This window comes from Pezoporus flaviventris, unplaced genomic scaffold (assembly GCF_033815535.1).
Source record: "Pezoporus flaviventris isolate CSIRO_AGI_PZ_B2104156 unplaced genomic scaffold, CSIRO_AGI_Pfla_v1 ptg000002l, whole genome shotgun sequence".
Lineage (NCBI taxonomy): Eukaryota > Metazoa > Chordata > Aves > Psittaciformes > Psittacidae > Pezoporus > Pezoporus flaviventris.
The window spans coordinates 27,115,112-27,133,087 of NW_026892550.1; the positions used below are offsets into that span (position 1 = coordinate 27,115,112).

General features: G+C 37.2%; 1 protein-coding gene across 2 annotated transcripts in view; it reads right to left on the reverse strand.

Moving 5' to 3' along the window:
- Positions 1-17,976, reverse strand: part of DLC1 (DLC1 Rho GTPase activating protein) — a 229,439-nt gene that overhangs the window by 202,021 nt on the left and 9,442 nt on the right. The window contains exons 2-3 of one of the 2 annotated variants that reach the window (XM_061473086.1): positions 14,125-14,233; positions 12,092-13,259 (exon numbers count right to left, since the gene is read on the reverse strand). In XM_061473086.1, coding sequence (XP_061329070.1) covers positions 12,092-13,147 — 1,056 coding nt within the window. In that variant the 5' untranslated portion in view covers positions 13,148-13,259; positions 14,125-14,233. The remainder of the gene's footprint in view (positions 1-12,091; positions 13,260-14,124; positions 14,234-17,976) is intronic. The other variant, XM_061473094.1, reaches the window with a different exon arrangement.

Consider the following 17,976-nt stretch of genomic DNA (forward strand, 5'->3'; position numbering starts at 1 on the left):
CATATTACTACAAGGCTACTGGGAATTAGAGAACTAGAAAGCACAAGTACAGGGGGAAAAATATTCTTCACCAGCTTTTACATTGGATGTGATATGTTTCAGACAGCTGAAGCAAAAGCTGTAAAAATCTCAAGAGGCTGCCTAGTTTGTCTAGGGGCCAAATTTTAACCTCACGTTAGAAACCCATATTCTTCTACCAGGGCATATTTATCAAATTCAGCTAAAAGAAATCTGTAATGAACAGATCTCTTTTAAAAAGCTGTCTTTAGGAGATTTGTTGGCAGTTAATACTGTCCAGTCAGATCGATTATGATCTTGCAGCCAGTCTGGTTGGGGTAGAGGACATAGTCAAAAGTCTTCACATTGCAAGCAATAGGAGTACAAAACTCTGACTACATCTGATAACTAGTCTTTCAATTCATACCTCTTGCACTGTGCAGATATGAATCTGCTTCTCTCCAAGACCCTTTTCTTCTTCCTAATATCTGATTTTTTTTCCCCTATTTGCAATTCTAAACTACAGTTTTTCTTTGTGAAGCACTGCTTTAGCATCTATCAAAGCAGGCGTGCAACTATCAAACCGTGCAATCCACACTGTGAATTATATGAGATAGTGAAATCCAGTGTTGCTTATCATGCTTTATATTACACCACTCAGTAAATTTACTTTAAAAACATGCTCCTGGCCCAAGCTAAAACACTTCACCCACTAGCATACACTCAACCAATATTTCTGCTCTCTGGGAACTCATGTTTTAAAATTTTGGTCATTGAATTACATGCAGTTACACACTGAGAATATAAATTCTTATTACCTCATTTTGGGATTGCGGATGATTTAACACCAACAACAAAGAATTCGTAATGTTTAAAAATTTACACCCATTCATCTTCACAATTAAATATTTTGTTCAAACATAAAATAGCTTACCTTATCATATGCAATCAAACAGAAAAGTTATACAAAACTCCAGACCTAGACAGAATGCCATTTAAAATACAGATAAAAATTGCCAGATTAAAGGATTCACTGATAACCTTAGTTAACCATGTCACGTCTCATACAATTTTACTAGTTCAAAGACTCAGAATTATGAAGAAAAAAGCATCTGTGATAGATTTATATAGGATAAGCCCCTTCAGCCAAACATAATGAACATAGAGGCAAGTAAAAATAGATAAAGCAGAAAAAAAGCAATCACAGTAAGAAAAGCAGACAGGTTTTTTATTCTTTAAGCAAATCAGACTGCTGGATTTCAAAACAGAAGCTTTTGACACCTGCATTTTGCACCAAGCTTGTTACTCAAACAAATATTATTTTGGTAGATGGGATCAAAGGACAACTACACACCAAATAAGAACCAGACTCCATAGTTCTTGAGGATTCCTAGTGTGCATAAAAGTAAAATGTATCTACAGGATATATGGAAGTCAAAAAAACCTCCACCAGGAACTGCAAACAGAAGTTAGGCTTGAGTATCCTGACATCACTTCCTGAACTCCTTTCTCTTTTTCTGTCTCACAGGAATTGCTTGTGTTGGTTTCTGGCCTGTGTATTCATACAAATACTCCAAAGCAATATTCAGAGATACATACAAGTTGTTTCATATTTTAAAGGAACAGCTACTTCAAGATTCAGTGATTTGTTTTTTTTTTTTCTGTTCCCCCTCTCACATTCCTGCAGTTGCAGAGCTTTGCAATTAAGGAAGTACATCTGTACTCAAAGAAAACCAAATTAATTTCTCAAGTGACTATATTTTTTAAGTTAGTACTGCAACAGTAATCAAACCAACGGTAACAATAATTTAAACAAGCATATATTTTCAGATAGTGGGTCTGTGGGCTCCTCCTTTCCCTCTCCCAAGTGACATGCTTTAGCAGCAGTTAAGTGACATCATTAGAGGTCACAACCAGAACTTCAGAGTTTGACAGATGGGCTATAATTGAGCTACTCCCCAGTTTGGAGAACACAAAAATTTCATAAGTTTTTACAACAGCACACTCTTAAAACAGAGGTCTGTGGAAAGCAAAATGATGGAAAATCTGTTGCTATTTCAGTTGTGTATCTGGTAAGATGGAAAATTTTTCAAGTCTACACAGATGGTAAATAAATTTCTGCTACATGAGACAGTTCCTGGAATAAAGAAATTTTCTCAAATAGCAAGTGCCAATTTTTTTTTTTTTTAACAAGACTTATTTTTAACTTTCCCAGGGACTTACTGAGAGAGCTGGAGAAGTGTCCTTTCACCTTCAAAATCCTGGTCTAACTCCAGAAATAGCCTCTGATGTCGTTCTCAACATAGATGAGCTTTCTTTACACTTTAAAAGACATTTCAAAGCAAAGATCAAAGCTCCACAATCATACTTTGCTGCTGGTAAATACTCCCTCTGAACACAGTGGCTAGAAAATAAGAATTTCTATTTAAACCCTGAAACAATTGTCAATGACTAACACTGCTGACATTTAAACTGTCATTATTATGCTTCATGAGGCAATGCCGTTGACACAAGAGAGCTTGTCTTCCATGAACTAAACGTAGTGGAAAGGACTGAGAGAGGAGCCCAGATACAGGGACCAAATCACTGCAGACTGTATGCGCTGAGGAAGCACAAAATAGTTAGGGTTTTGTCAGTCTTATAAATGGATTTGAGTAAAGATTTTACACAACTGTAGAAATGGATGCTGCGCTAGGGGACTAGTAACTACTATCACTACTGCAAAACTTGCTCTAGAGGATGTTTGGGACAGTTCTCCCCCTCATACCACAGTGGAGACAGTCATGGAAGAAGTTGCTCACCCTTTTCTCCAACACCTTCATATTCCCTTCCTAATCTGTTCATGTGACTGCATTGCTCTGCTTGACTGCTGCCTTGAGCCTGAAATCAAACCATGTGAAATGTTGATGCTTGCAAAGAGAAAAATACACAGTATTCTCATGTCACTAAGTGATCTTTTCCTTACATATGCATAAGCTGCAAAGGGCTAAAAAGTTTAATACAGCCACACTGAGCTTAGTACATGAAATGAGGGAAAAAAAAATAAAAAAAATAAAAAAAAAAATCAAAGCATTTTTCAAAAAGCAGGAATGAAGTGAAAGAATTAGTGATCTTAACATACTGATGAGAAAAGTCTGGGTAGGATGAAGAAGAATTTTTTTGTGTGACAGGCAGTGTGGATGACCTAGAAAAAAATTAATTGACATTCTATTTTAAGGTTTCTGTTACTATTCCCAAGAGAGCAACATTCAGGAATATATGTATTTCCTCTCAATGTGATTAAAGCTAATTTTCCCAGCATAATTATTCATAGACTTCAGTCTGCAAAAACAAGATTGATTTCAAACGCATATTTCAAAAGAACATACAGTCAGAATTATGACTTTTTAAAAACCTAATACATTGCTTGTGAAACATGCTAAATTACATGTCCTGAAGAATATTTACCCATAAGAATATTAATTAAGGTACAAATATGGAAGAACCTCTCCCCAGATTATCTTTGACTATGTTACTAGCAGTACTGAGGAAGGCCTGGAAACAGACAAACTGATCAAATGGGAGTTGCTCTTGTGAGCTGACAAAGGTTTGTGCAATTAAGAGTTGAACAATCACTTCACGTAGAAAAAGAAATTAATTTTCACCTTCTTATTTTCAGGCTTCTCCCATCCATGAGACGGTCTTCTCAATATTCCTGTCTTTTTTATCTTATTCTCTTATTCATGTTCTATTTTACTTTGTATACAAGCGTAAAGCCTAAATAAGACAGTACTCATCTACCACATAATATTGACATCATCTTTAAAAAAGTACAGAATATTTGTAAACATGTGAGTTTACTATACTAGAATAAATTCAACAGATATAGTGAGGTGTGATGTACGCATACAGTCACTTCTAAATCAGTGTGATTTAGATACAGCTTGGCATTTATCAGAAGCGTAGTGTTTCAGAAAGTAGTTTAGTTTACATTCCAAAGTTTTTGCTTGTGGCCATGCTTTTTCATTTTCAATGCAGTAAAGATGTCAGATTTTAAAATACTTTGAACCTGAAATTGCACACAGTAAAAGCCACCAGCACTAGCACTGCCTTTGTTTTTCCATGTAATTTATACCTTCATATCAAATAGCCATAAGTCCCATATCAATGATTATTAGTGCATGCAAGCCATCCTTTTTAGGAAGGTTGAGGATACCACCCAAGAGATTAAAACATGTAGTACAAGAACAGTACCAGCTCCTTAAGTTTTCTCTTATTTTTGAATGACTATACTAGCTTATACTTTTTTTGTTAAAGCAAGACTATCAGAATAAAACACTCAGGATATCCAAATAGAAACCTCTGTTTAGTTAAATATGTTGCATGCAAAAGTGTTTGGGAAGAAGACATCTTGCAGGAAAGGATAAATAAACTTCAACTTAAGAAATATTTTACATATTGCACTTGCTATTCTAACTCTTATGTAAGGTGAAACTACAAAAAACAGTGTGAAAAATATGAAAGTTATCGCTGCAATAAGGCACATTGTTGAAGAACAGCCTCATCTTACAGTGAGCCAATTTTTCATTAACACAGTGTGCATAAGCCAAGTTCCTTATATTCCATTGTTGTAAAAGTGCTACATGTCAGATGTGACAGTCATGAAGAAGAGCAAGGATCTGGTTTACATTTGCCATACATTTGCTTCATTACACACTGACATACATAGGGAAGCTGTATTGCTGCCTGGATATTTTTTTTTATAGGAGGAAGAATATCTCTCTAAATTTGAATTCATAACCTTTTTAGGCTATATCCTCTGGAGCTTGGAATAGTTTTGGCAGCAGAAACAGTATTGTTTCATTTTGTAAAGCCATATTCAATACACCCTATCTGTAGTACAGACTCCCTTGTCTTTACAAACCTTCTAAGTTGCCAGTAAGAGAAAGCAGTAAAAGGACAAAAGCATGAGCAACACAGTTTTAGGTGTTTCAATCATACACACTACCATGACAGGAGGCAAGGAAAAAATAACCAAAACAAACCACCACCAAGAAGACCTTGGAAAGCACTTTGCAGATGGTTCCCACCCTGCTGAAGTTCAGCCCATGGGGTGGGGGTGCGTATGTGTCTGCTTATTCGCTTTTACCTACCGCATGGGAATTAGTCAGATACCTGTGGGGTTACCCACTGCTGTACTAGTATGGCCAAATACCCCTTAGCAGCAGTGGCAAAGAACTCACTGCTGCAAAGCCTCAGTCCCCAGAGCCTGCCAGGTTGGCCGCTCTTCTGTGCCTCCTCCTCAGACACAGCGCCACTAACAGAAAAGCTTTTGGTTTCGGCACAGGTCATGTTTGCACTGAAGAGTTGTGCTAAAAAAGCTGCTCTGCCATAGCTATCGCTTTAAATGGTCTTTAATCTAGGCAGGGTTTCCCTAATATTGACTTTCCAGGTTACTACTGTATTTACAGTTTTGGATGGAAGCTGTATCTGTGTGCCCCTCTGATCTCTGTGTTTTCACTTGATTGTTAATTCAAAGTGAACATTCCGCTCATGAAAGTGCCAGATGAACAGCTCTATGAAGGAAAGTCCATTTTTAAAATTTTTCTTTAACCAATGGAAAAGCGTGTTGTGGATAGTGATGTCATGTAACTCAGAAGGTTTTGCCCAAGTGTTTTATTCCCACTTCCCATTTGCTAAACTGTTAAATTTCGGTTCTGAGTACTGTTCCTATTCATTCCTTCCAAGACAGCTTCCCTCAAAAATGTGGTACTATTTACGAATCTGGTGTCATTTTAGGAAGTGGTCATTGGTCCATTTAACATGAACTACAACTGAGAATTTGTAGGCTAGAACCAGGAAACAATTGTCCCTTACCATACAGACCTTTCTAAAGATGCGTTTTAAAAGCAAACAAATGCTTTCGAAGGTGTTTTTTTTTCAAGTCAGTTATTGCAGACTTGTACATAATTAGAAATTTCTGAGTATAAACTGGGTGAAACTAAAGCTCTTTACATTGGTTCCAAGAAATGTGCAGTATCACTTTGGTGAAGCAACAGTGTATGACTGTGAACCATGTATAAATACAAATACTTTCATGACCATTTTAGGTAGCTCAACTTCAACTAATGCATAGCTTGATGCGCAACAGTCTCTTGGTTTGCAGTCTAGACAGCACTGGCAGCCTTTAAAATTTATTGCTGAACACTGTCACAAAAATGTGTCAAAGTAAAATTTGCATAAGGGTTATACTGTAATGGCCTGGCAGTCATCCCATCCTGTTCCGAGCTTGTTTTGAATACTTTTCGGATTGTTTGAAATACATCATACTTCAGTCCAAACACAAAGGAAGTCTGTGGGAAAGCATTCTTTAGCTTCCCAGATGGAGATAATACTTATGATACATATTTTTTTGTGAAAGCAACAGAGAAAATTCATGGTCATGTAACCACAATAATAGGAGTGCTTTATCACTACCACTTTCTACTAATTATCACAGATAAAATGCATAATTTTGAAAAGGTAGATCCAACTACTTCAGTACCTTTATAGTTTTGAACTGCATGTTCATTATTAAATGGTAAATTTAGGAAGCAAGTTTTCAATGGAGAAAAGAGAAAGAAATATTCATGACAGTCAAGAAGGTTTCAGATTTTTTAGAGAAATCATACTATTTGTTTTGCTTTACTTGCAGCTCTTGCCAGATTCATCCCAACGCCTTTAAACCTATGACCATTTAATAGCAATGTGCAAATGCAGCAAATTCTTTGTGGTGAAGTAACTGTGGATCTCAGTAATAGTTGCCCACTGTACTACTACTACAGACCGTAGCTCTGAGATGTGGGTAGCTAACATGAGATGCGGTAAGCTAACCTTTCAAAGAGCTGTTGTGGCTCAGGATCTCTCATTAATTTTTCTTGGTGTTCGTATTCACATTATGAGTTTGGAAAAACAGATCCATGCTTTTTTCTAAAACCTTTAGAAAGTTCAAAAACTTTGAAAAAATTTTAAAAGTCTCAAAACAGCAAGAGATGCAGAAATGGAACAAAAGCAAATCCAATTTCCATAGATGCTAAAATAGATTTCTGAGGTTTGAATGATGATCTTTAAAAAGAGAGTATCAGATTTTCAATATTTGTATTTGCCATTGCTCTTCACAAAACTGGGGAAAACCATTCCCTAGATGCCAAGATTCTATTATTCATCTCTGTATCTGAAAACAAAGCTATTCTGGCATAAGCACAGGCCTGAATTTTACAGGAAATATAGTTAGAGAACCATATGATTTGAAAGTAATTCTGCTGTGATACTGCTTCTACAGTGACTGGCTTCTGTAGTCTCTAAGGTTACAAATTATTATATCACCCAAGTTCAGCAAGGCATACTCTAAGAACATACTCTGAGAACATAGACATACTCTTAAGAACACAGCAGTTCCACTGGCATTCATTAATGCTTTTTTAATTCCTACATTTAAAGCAGTGAGGCCTTGGTCTCCCCATGACCGTACTGAAGCCGTGAAGCCTTGGTATCCTACAACCACCCAAACAACATATATCTTTGCCCAAATTTTCATGATCCTTATAAACTAAGAATTGCAAATTCTTTTTTTTTTTCCTGGTTGTTGAATTTCTTCAGTAGAATATTTGCAAGACAAAATACTCAATGGGAAAACATAAACTGTGGGAAATGAATGCATTTAAACATCGCATTTTTCAAAAGTGCAATTAAAGATAATTTGCTTTGAAAATCACCAATTTCTAGAGCTGCCATCTTCCTTCAGCTGACAGTTTCAGACTGAATTTCAGCAAAAAGTATATTCAGTTCCTATGACAAAATCAGGATACAGCAAAAGGTATTTAATTTTTAATTAAGATTTACTGTACATTCCTGTTGGTTTTATTCATACTTTTATCTTCTTATGTCTGCCTTTCCCATGCTGACCTGTCTCAGTTGTTATTGCAATAACAACTAACTACACAAGTAGGAATATTTTAGACTGGATCCCTAATAAACCGGTTTCTATTGAAAAAAAGAAAAAATACACTTTGACAGTCTTACAAGATAAATAAAAATTGGTATAAAAAAAAATCAATCATTAAATTATACCCATTCAGAGTCAAAATTGAGGTAAAGGGAGATTAAGACTTCAGAAGTGACAGGCCTAGAAACTCAGTCACTGGTATTTTAACTGCAACAAAATAAGAAAAAGATCTAAAATTTTGGATACTATTGTTCACAACAAGCTCACATAACCTTTTAAACAACCATCTATTGTTGGCAAGTGAATGCTCAGTTGAAAAGCATTATGCATTCTGAATGGTAGAGATGGAAGGGAAAAAACTTAAGAAAACCATTTAAGTAAAATAGGTAGCTCTTATGATATTTTTGGAAGCTTTCCTATTGCCTCTCCCAGGTACCTCACAGGGAGGACTAAGGCGGCAAGCAAGGCTCCATAGACTTCCTGTGGAGTCATTTTACAGGGTAATACAAGCAGAAGCTCCTGGAAGAACCTAATTTTCTAACTTGCCATAAAGAGCATAGCTTTAGCCTTATAAAACAGAACTTTAAATACAGGCTGTAATGGAAGACGGTCAGCCTTCACATCGCATAGGCAAGCATAATATTCAAGTAGCAAATATGGATGGAAAGACCCAAATTCAACTATGCAAATTCTTTTTCCCCTCACATTAGAATAATTATAATTGATGAAATAACGAAACAAACTTTATTGCAACAGTCCAGAAAATGTAAATCCATGCGTTAAAAACTCACAGCTTTCATGTGGGGGAAAGGCACTGCTACAAAGACCTGTGTCACCCCAGGTAACATTCTACTCAGGTTTATTTCTACATTTACTGCCATTCTTCTGATAATATTTTTCTTAAATTAATTTGCATCTCATTGACACTGGTGGCTGCTGTCATGGTGACATTAGCTGGGTCCTTAAGTATCCTTTGCAAACTACAAAGCATTTAATCTAGAAATCTGGATTAAAATAGTAGCAATAATAGTGAACTCTAGGAAACAGCTCTGACACTTTGGTAGGAATGAGTTTGAGATAACATCTACTGTTTGAAACTGAAAAACTTTTTTACAGGCCACAGTGAAGAATTCCAAGTAAAAAAATGTGAAAATCACCAGTTTCATAAAAAAAGAGATAAGGAATTTATACACCGAAATGTTTACTTCATTCCTTTTTCAGTGACACATAATCAAAATGTTTTGATGAGACTGAAATGCAGTCTGAAATTACCTGTGAAGAGAAACTGACACAGTCACATACACTCCATTTTTTGCCCCTTGATTATCAGTCAACACAAAACCAGGAAAACTGGATTAGTGTGGGATTTTTCAGTCAGACCTATTATTAATTTTTCACAATTAAATTCAGGTGCTTCCTATTTGCAAGCATTAGGAAATCTTTCTGGGAAAGCAAAGAAAAAGAGGGTGCTTTTCATCAACCATCGGAATTGTGATGACTTGAGGCAGCAAAGAATGCTGAAACAGCTGGATCTGTTTGCAAAAAGCATCTTCAGTGTCAGTGCATCCATCATGAGTAAAGCAACTTACTGAAAGGGAGCTAGTGCTGGTCAAAGATCCTAAACTTTAAGCCCTTAAACCCTTAAACCTGTATCGGCAGAGGAAGCCAAACAGATCCACGCTGTCTCACCTCAGCTGATCCGAAAATAAGAAGGGAGATCATGCTTTACTGCCACAATTAAAAGCAGTTTAATATATGTTAACAAGGAACAGGTTTTCAGAATTTAGTACCATCAAGAGCAGAATGAGACTACTCAAACAGCCTAAGAATTTAGATGTTATGGAAGTAGCTGAAGTTCAGCACCTTTCTATGATTTCCTAGATGCCACCTGGAGGTTTGGGTGCCCAAATGCAATTAGCAATTCATCCCCTTGTGCCTTTTCCAGTATTCTGCCCTCCATGAGAACATGTTTACATGCAACTATAATTGACACTCAGCATTAATCAGATAGTGGTATGTTTTAGGCCTTAACTGCACTGTTTGAACTGCTGACCTGGAGAGAAAAGGTTTTATATACCATTCCCAATCCCTTAAGTCTTCCTGTCACTGCAAAGCAAATACTTGGGTTTTATGGATGGATTCAGTTTCAAGTCTGTTGTTTTTCTAATGTCTTGTTAAAATTACAAAAGTGACTTTCAGGGAAAGTTTGTAAATATATGCACATTTTTCATTACAGACTATTACCAACACAGGCAGCCTTTTGTAAAAGAGTGCATGATTAGATATAAGTGATAAAATCCTGCATGCAGCAACATTGTTTGTAGAAGTGTCCTGTAAACTCAGAAATAATCCCAAAAGCAACAGCAGATCATATCTTTTCCCTTTTGCCAAACATTTTACAGTTGCTGGTAAGGACTCTACTTAACCAAAGTGGTACAAGGTCACTCCTTCAGATTTACAGACTACATCCTCTTTTACAGTGCACACAGCTTCACAGTTGCTGTAGTCACATAACTCTCAACCTTCCTTGAAGGAACTCCTTGTTTTGCTCCTTTCTATGCTTATATCGTTTCTTAATTTTACTCACTATTAAGTCTCACTGGAATTTTACCTTTTTATAGAACTCTTTTTATATTTCATCCTTTTAAATATTTAATGGCACAAACACAAATATATTCTTGTCAATAATTCTTGAGAGTATATATTTAAAAGATGAGTAAGTGAACTCTAAACAAGAGACAAGGTGATACATGAAAACTAGCAGGATCAAAGCTATTAAAAAATATAGCATGGTATATCTTGCTAACAATATGAAATGTGAACATAGATATTAGCAACTATGATTAGAAAAAAGGAAATGCTAAAGTAGAGCAGCTGAAAATACGTTTATAATACTAAACTAGTTCTCAAATATAATATCAATTAGGTTAAATTTTATGTTTTTAAACTTGAAAAGTTTTCTACAGATGGGTAAGTTTCGCATCTGTGATACTGCTGACTAGCAGTTTCTGTTTCTTAATTGTAACTCAGAGACTAGTCACTGAATTGTTCGAACAGTTACCACATTAACTGGAATTGCATGAACCACCAAAGGAAAACTGGCTTTGAGGACTTCTGAGACCTTTTGCAAAATTTACTTACAGCTTCTAACCATATCAATTGCATGCTAATATTACTAAAGTGTCAACACAAGGAAGCAATAGCCAGCAGCTCAGGATGCTGTGTTGGCACGGAGTACTTCAGACATGTGATTTGTGCTTCAGTGAAACAGGCCCCACACCACCACTTCAGAGAAACCAGACTTATTAAAAAACAGACTAGCAAAAAAAAAAGAAGCTGGATGATGTCAAATGAAAAAAGGCAACGAGAAGTTAACAATTACAATTTGGTTATTCACAAGAATAAGAAGCATAACTAGGAACGGTAGACTTTAAGCTGAATTCTGTGGTCCCATAGTCAGCACATCTCCTTCCATTAAAGCCAATGGGAGTTTTATTGCCAGGGAATCTGTCCGTTAAAGTTTTGTAATGATACTCTTCCTTACTCTTTGTAGACAGTGAAACTCCCCAGTTGCTTCAAAATTTCAAAACACTGTTTCAAGCTCAGCAATAATATTTTTTTTTTCAAGAACATATGCTCATGGGGCTGAGCTGAAAATCAAAGAACTTCTGCAAATTGTTTCCACTCTTTTTCTACCCCTTTTAAAGTTTTGATACATTTTTTCTCTGTTCTATTTTTTTAATAGAGCTTCAAAACCCTGGACACAATCAGTTTCCTAAAAGGAAAGAGATAATGATACCTGACAGCAGCAGAAGAAACAAAAATAAAACCAAACCCATAGAAGATACTTATTCATTTAGCCTCAAACATATATGAAAGTTATCTATAAAGTGAAAATAAGGTATCATACAAATTCATGGATTAATCATTTTCAGACTTTAAAAAGAACTCCTGAATCTTAGCTGTTGTACAGACGCAGTTTTCTCCAAACCATTTAAAGAAAAAACTGACAAACTAGTAAAACAAGACTGAAAACCACATTTTATTTCCAATCAATTAGTCATGGAATTACCTTCACAAGAACCTGGGGGAAACATTAGAAAAAACCTCTGCAGTTTATGAGCAACCTACCTTTCTTTTGCGCAGTTTCACTTGACTGTCTGAATATTCTTGTGTGGTCAAATGATTCCTTACATGTAAACACTGAATGTCTTCTGCTGAACTGACATTTGAAAGGCATTTGTTTTCAGGGGCCACTTGAGGTTCTGTGAAACCACTTTCATCCAGACCATTTTCCACTGCTGGGATGTGAGAGCAAGTAGAAGATTGCATAAGGCAGTCGCTGGATTCCACTGCTGAACACAGTTGTCTGTCACTGCTGGTGCATGATTCAGAAGAAATCCCACTCTCTACCACATTACACTCAGACTTTCCAAGCCCATCTTTAAAAGCATCAGATTTCCAGCACTGTTGTGCAACTATGGCAGTATGAAGCAGCTGCTTCCCAGGCATAATAATTTCTTTCACATTTGGAGAATTAGAGAGATTTTCTTCCTCTACATTTACTACTTCATTTAAGCCTTCACAATTACAGAGATCTGGGCTTTGACCAATACTTCCACAAATGTCATAATCTTCCACCTCCTCTTTAGGAACTGTGTCACCACCAGGTTCCTTACTTGTATCTCCAATTACTCCATATGCTTCAGCTGCCTTGTTGCACTGTGTTATTGGTAACATCTGTGTTAAGGAGCCCGCTCCATTTAAACTCTCCTCTTCAGCTTTTGGTTCCCTTCCTACAGCAGTAATGTGGTAATTAGCACTATCCAGGTTTAGTGCTGAATAATCATCATTGTCATCAGACACATGGACTAGCGTTTCTGTGCTGGCCTCCAGAAAACACTCCTCATCCTCATGGTTATCATTTTCATCCACCTCCTTTGAAACATTTCCCAGCTGCTTTGCAGGGAAGCCAATCAGCTCTCCACTATAACAGCACTCTGGAAACGAAGCGCATTTTTCTTTCCGGTCCACACTCAGAACCTCATCTTGTTCCATACTTGTCTGCAAGTTAGCAGCTACAAGTCCGTGACGACATGCTGTATTATACTCCACAGACTCCAAAGCCAATCCCATCCACTGGGTCACATGCTCTTCCCAGCTTTTCTTTCTGATTGCTAGAGACATGTCATAACAGTTCAGCAGCAGGCTCCAATGCACCTTCCAAAGAGGACCAGAGGAGATGTCATGGCTGCTGTGCACTGCTCTGGAGGGAGGGAGGGTTTCATCATTTTAACATCTGCAAGAAATAAAAAAAAAAAGGCCTAGTTATTGAATCAACTCCAAAAAAAAAAAAGAGAAAAAGGAAGGAATAGTTTAAATAAAAGTGTAAAAGCAAGATAAGACTGCAGGCCAGGCCAGGCATTTAGAAGACTGTTTTGTTTAAAGTTTTAATACTTTTTATGCAAAACTCATGACAACATTCATAATTCAGAATAACTTTTTTTTCTGATTACTTTCCAATATCAAGTAAACAAAAATGGTATAAACAGGCATGTGAACAGGCAAATAGCTCCAGAGCCAAGATTTGACAAAAAGTCGTCACTATGTCTGTCATGAGATACTTATTTCCATGGGTATAAATGGCATTATGCCTTATGGTTGGTTTGTGCACAGAGTTATTCTGTATTTCTTCCCCCTCCAGAGATACCCATGGAGTGCAGAATTCTGGCTGTTTCCCAGAGAGGTAGAGCAGAACTTGAAGGTTATTCTGAGTTTACCAAAGTTATAAACTGCTTGTCCTTAAGAGTAGCTTTGGAGTATTCAGTCGCTCTCATTTTTATTGTTACTGTTTCTCTTCCTTCAGGACAAGTTGTAATATGTTCAAGTGTTACGTTAAACTGCAGGGAAATCAGTTGTGTGTTACAAAAAAAAAAAAAAAATCAACCCTAGAAAAATGAATTTAAGCTTTTGGAATATTCCTTACCTTAAATATATAATAAAAGCTGAAAAAAAACCCAAAACAAGAACCCCAAAATCCCAACCTTGATGAATATATTCAGGATCAACTAACGTAAGGAAAGGAGAAAACTCTTACTTAAGATGGGGCTCTGCAGAAGGGTAGTTTGTGAGCCTGCATGGTCAGTTGTAACTGTGCAGTTCACCTGGATTCCTGGGTTCTGTCAGAGCCTTCTATCCCTGATCAATTATATAGGCGGGCATTTTTCACGTATCAGGCCTTCCAGATGATGGCATTTGAGATACATTGTGACACTGCATGTGCAAACCAGCGCAAAGAAAATATGTCATATTAATTTATGCTTTATAAAACAAAATTAAGAAGTTAATTTTCAAATAACAAAACAAAACTTCTGCCCCAGAAAACATTAGAAGTTCAAGGAGCAGACACTTCCTCTTTTCACTCCCTATATAAGAACTGTCAGCACTTGGCATGGATCTGCTTATTGATTTCAGCAAGAAAGAGGATTAAGTACTGAGTTTGTTCTGGGTCATTTCAGTCCAATAAGGCAAATTCTGATTGCCCACTAGGCCACAAAGCTGCCTTGACAAATCATATGCCTGAAGACATAAAAGCATTAGCCTTGAAGGAAATGCAGAATTATGCCTGTGCAACTGAACATCTGTAAATTATGTCCCAACAAACTAACTAGGAGGATAGAGTTGTACATGCTCCTAGATCTTTAACCTCCTTTGAGGATGGCATGCTTCATTTCACGTTCACATTTTCCACGTCTGTGGAGACTCTGCTTGAAAAGAAAACATATTCATAGGGTAAGAGAATTCCATGCACAAGTCATTAGTGTGTGGGAGGCTGAGGAAAATGGAAAATAACACGCAAGCCAGGCCAAAAAAATTATCCGCTTTCAGAGGCAAAATTTAGTAGTAAGAAGTTAATGCAACTTTAAGATCCTCTTATCTTTCCTGGTCAAACATGAGAATAAGCCTAAATATTAAAATGTAAAGTCAAATTATTGTATAAATTTGCAGCATATTTGCATTCTTATACTGACTTCATATTTATATTCTCTTACTATTTCTACGTGTGCAAGGTTCAAAATTTCCACAGTGCAAACCTATAATGATAATACTTTCAACTTCTGTTGCACCTTTTCCTGATGGACCCTAAAGCTCTAATGTAAAACTAACTAAATTATTTTTACAACACCATGCTGTTTTGTTTTGACATCTGAAAGGTTTACTCTACTGCCCTCCATTAGCACTGCTTGCAGTTGCACCTGGGGGCAACTCGTTTGCAGCTTCCCTCTATCTTCCCCTACTAAAATATTAGCTCCATTGACTTTACAGAAGATTAAACATGGCTGATACTGCCATACAGGGGAATTTCAAATGAAAATCAAGGAGGGACACCAGTAATGTTAATGGTAAAAAGCTAAAAAATCCAACTTCCCAATGACATACGTGCATCCATTTACCTAAGATTTAGGCTGCTTATAACGTGCAGAAGGCAGGCATTCAAAGAGTTAATGGGTGTGTATTAATCTTGCTGCTGCTAAATGGAGTTACACGTGGGCAGAAAGGGAAGAACAGATCCCTTACTGTTTTTCATTTTTTGGATGTGGAGAGTTATATTTCAAGGGGGATGAAAAACAAATAAATTTTACTTTAGGAACCCTTCTGTTTTACTTGCACTATCACAAGTTTGGGCTTCCTCATAGAATGCAGAAATAATGATTAAACAGGAGAATATCAAATACTTTTCTGAAAAGAAAGACAAATAAATATATGACAAGGGCACTTTCATTGTCCTATAAAATATGAGCTTATGTTAGCACTGAGAATGAAAAATTTACCTTACATTCGCCCCCTCTCCATGCAGCTTCTGCTACCAAACCCTGAATTCCCATGGCACATGAAAGAGCCCATAGTTTGGCAGAAACTCACGTTTTATCCTTTCCCCCTCCACTCCTCAAAGTCTGCATTATCTGCCAGCTTAGAAATTATTTACCTGCTGTAATTGCTTGACTCTTACAGGCCAGCAAGAAACTTCTTTCTCTTTTCTACCTCTGTATTCAGGGTAACCTATTTCCTTTGCACTCATATGAGGGCAAATGTGCTTTGGAGGATTCACTACTCAAGACCTCAATGAGATTCATAACTGTGCTCCTTTCTCTTCCAGAGAACCAAGTGCATTGCCATATTGCAGAAGAAAGTGCTTCTGCCTTGATTACTGCTTTTCTGTTGTTGCTGCTCACTTTTTTGTTGATGTGCAACATCTACTGTCTTCTGCAAAATACTACTCTCAAGTCCATTTGTACTCTTCGTAGTGTTTACAGAAGATGTAATTTTAGATGGATTTTGTAATAATTTACTGCTTGTCTCCTTTTACTGTAAAGCATAATGGAAAATGAAAAATAGGGCAAAGCTTTTATGCTTGCTTATTTCTGGAAGTTTTGCATCAAGTCTCATGGAACTGATAAAGCACAAAGTGATGTACAAGTAAGTCATGAACTGGTAGGCTCTCCTATACTTACACTAACATTTTCCTTCAAGGAGGATTCCTGTGACTTTTTTCTGAGAAGCAAAAATGAAACTGTTTCCATCAGGCTTTCAAAATTCAGACAGAATTTCTTTATTTCATGAAATTCCATTCAGGTTTGGTTGTGCTGTGCATTTTTCAAGATGCAGTTTTACCTTCTCTCAATTCCCTCCTCAAGGAAACATGAGGGCCTATAACAAGTATCTTTAAGCAGAACAGTCCCTATATCTACAACTGACATCCCATGAAAGCTGTGCAAGCTGCAGCAGGAAGACCTACGAGTTGGAGCTAAAGTGAGAATGGAAAAGGAAGGAATGCCTGGGTCTGTGACTACCTGGATCTGTCACCAGAGATCCAGATCTCCTTCTGGGTCACAGGACAGGACAAAAACCCTCGCAGTTACAAGATTAAGGAGGCAGAGGCACACAATCAGCTCCTCCATCTCCTTCCTCAGCCTTCCAGGACAAAGGAGCAGACCCCACTTTGGTTTTTCCAGGGTGGAAGAAATGGGTAAGGAGAGAAATGTAGAGCCATAGGGCAGCAGCAGCCACCACATGGGATGGGGCAGTGAACCCCATGCCATTATGATGAAAGGGCTATGTCAAAAGCAGACATAAATAAGATACCAGCAAGCAGGATGACACCTTGGTGGTATCCTCAGCTGGCCTAGCTGAAGACAGCCACTGACCCAGTGCAACATCCTTGCTGTCCCCACCACATCCACCATACTGACAATTCATTGCACCATGCATGACTCTGCATTGAAACAAATAGAAAAGCTTGGGGAGAGAGAAAACCACGAAGAGTACCGGAGAGGTTTCTAAGTAGAAATTGCAGGGAGCTTCAGGGAGGGCAACCCAGGCAGAACTGCCCCTACTGTCCTGCCAGTGAAATTCAGATTTTTCTAATGCTTTACATGGGATGCAGATCTTTTCTGTGAAAAAAATAAGGCAAAGCATTGCTGACGAACTTACACAGAGATGAAAGACAGTTTCATTACATTTTTTACATAGCAGGCATGTGTAAGCAACAGAGATCAAGCAGAAATATTTATTCTGTTATCATTATTTTATCTTCTTTGGTCTGTGACCCCAGTCAGCAAACTTTGTTTAAGGAAGCCTGAGTGAACAGGGTCTGTTTCCTATAAACCCATCTCACATCTTCCTGGTCTGGCTTACATTCAGCTCTTTCAGTAACCCCATACCAGCTCTGAGACAGAATGTTGTTTACAAATAATTTGAGATAAACCATAAGTCTCTAGGTCTTCACTCAGCTAGTTATTTTAAAATATTCCCTGTTTTAGAATTTACAATCCTTCCTTATTTCCTGTACATATACCACCCTTCAGGTTTTACTGAAGTGGAGGCTCACCTTGTCTGCAGTTTCTATATAAACAGCCTTTGTAGTACATAGGTATTGACCATACTAAGCCCTGATTTCCTAGAATAGAAATATAAGGAGTTTTTGTTGCAGGGTATTAATTTAGAGACTATCAAAT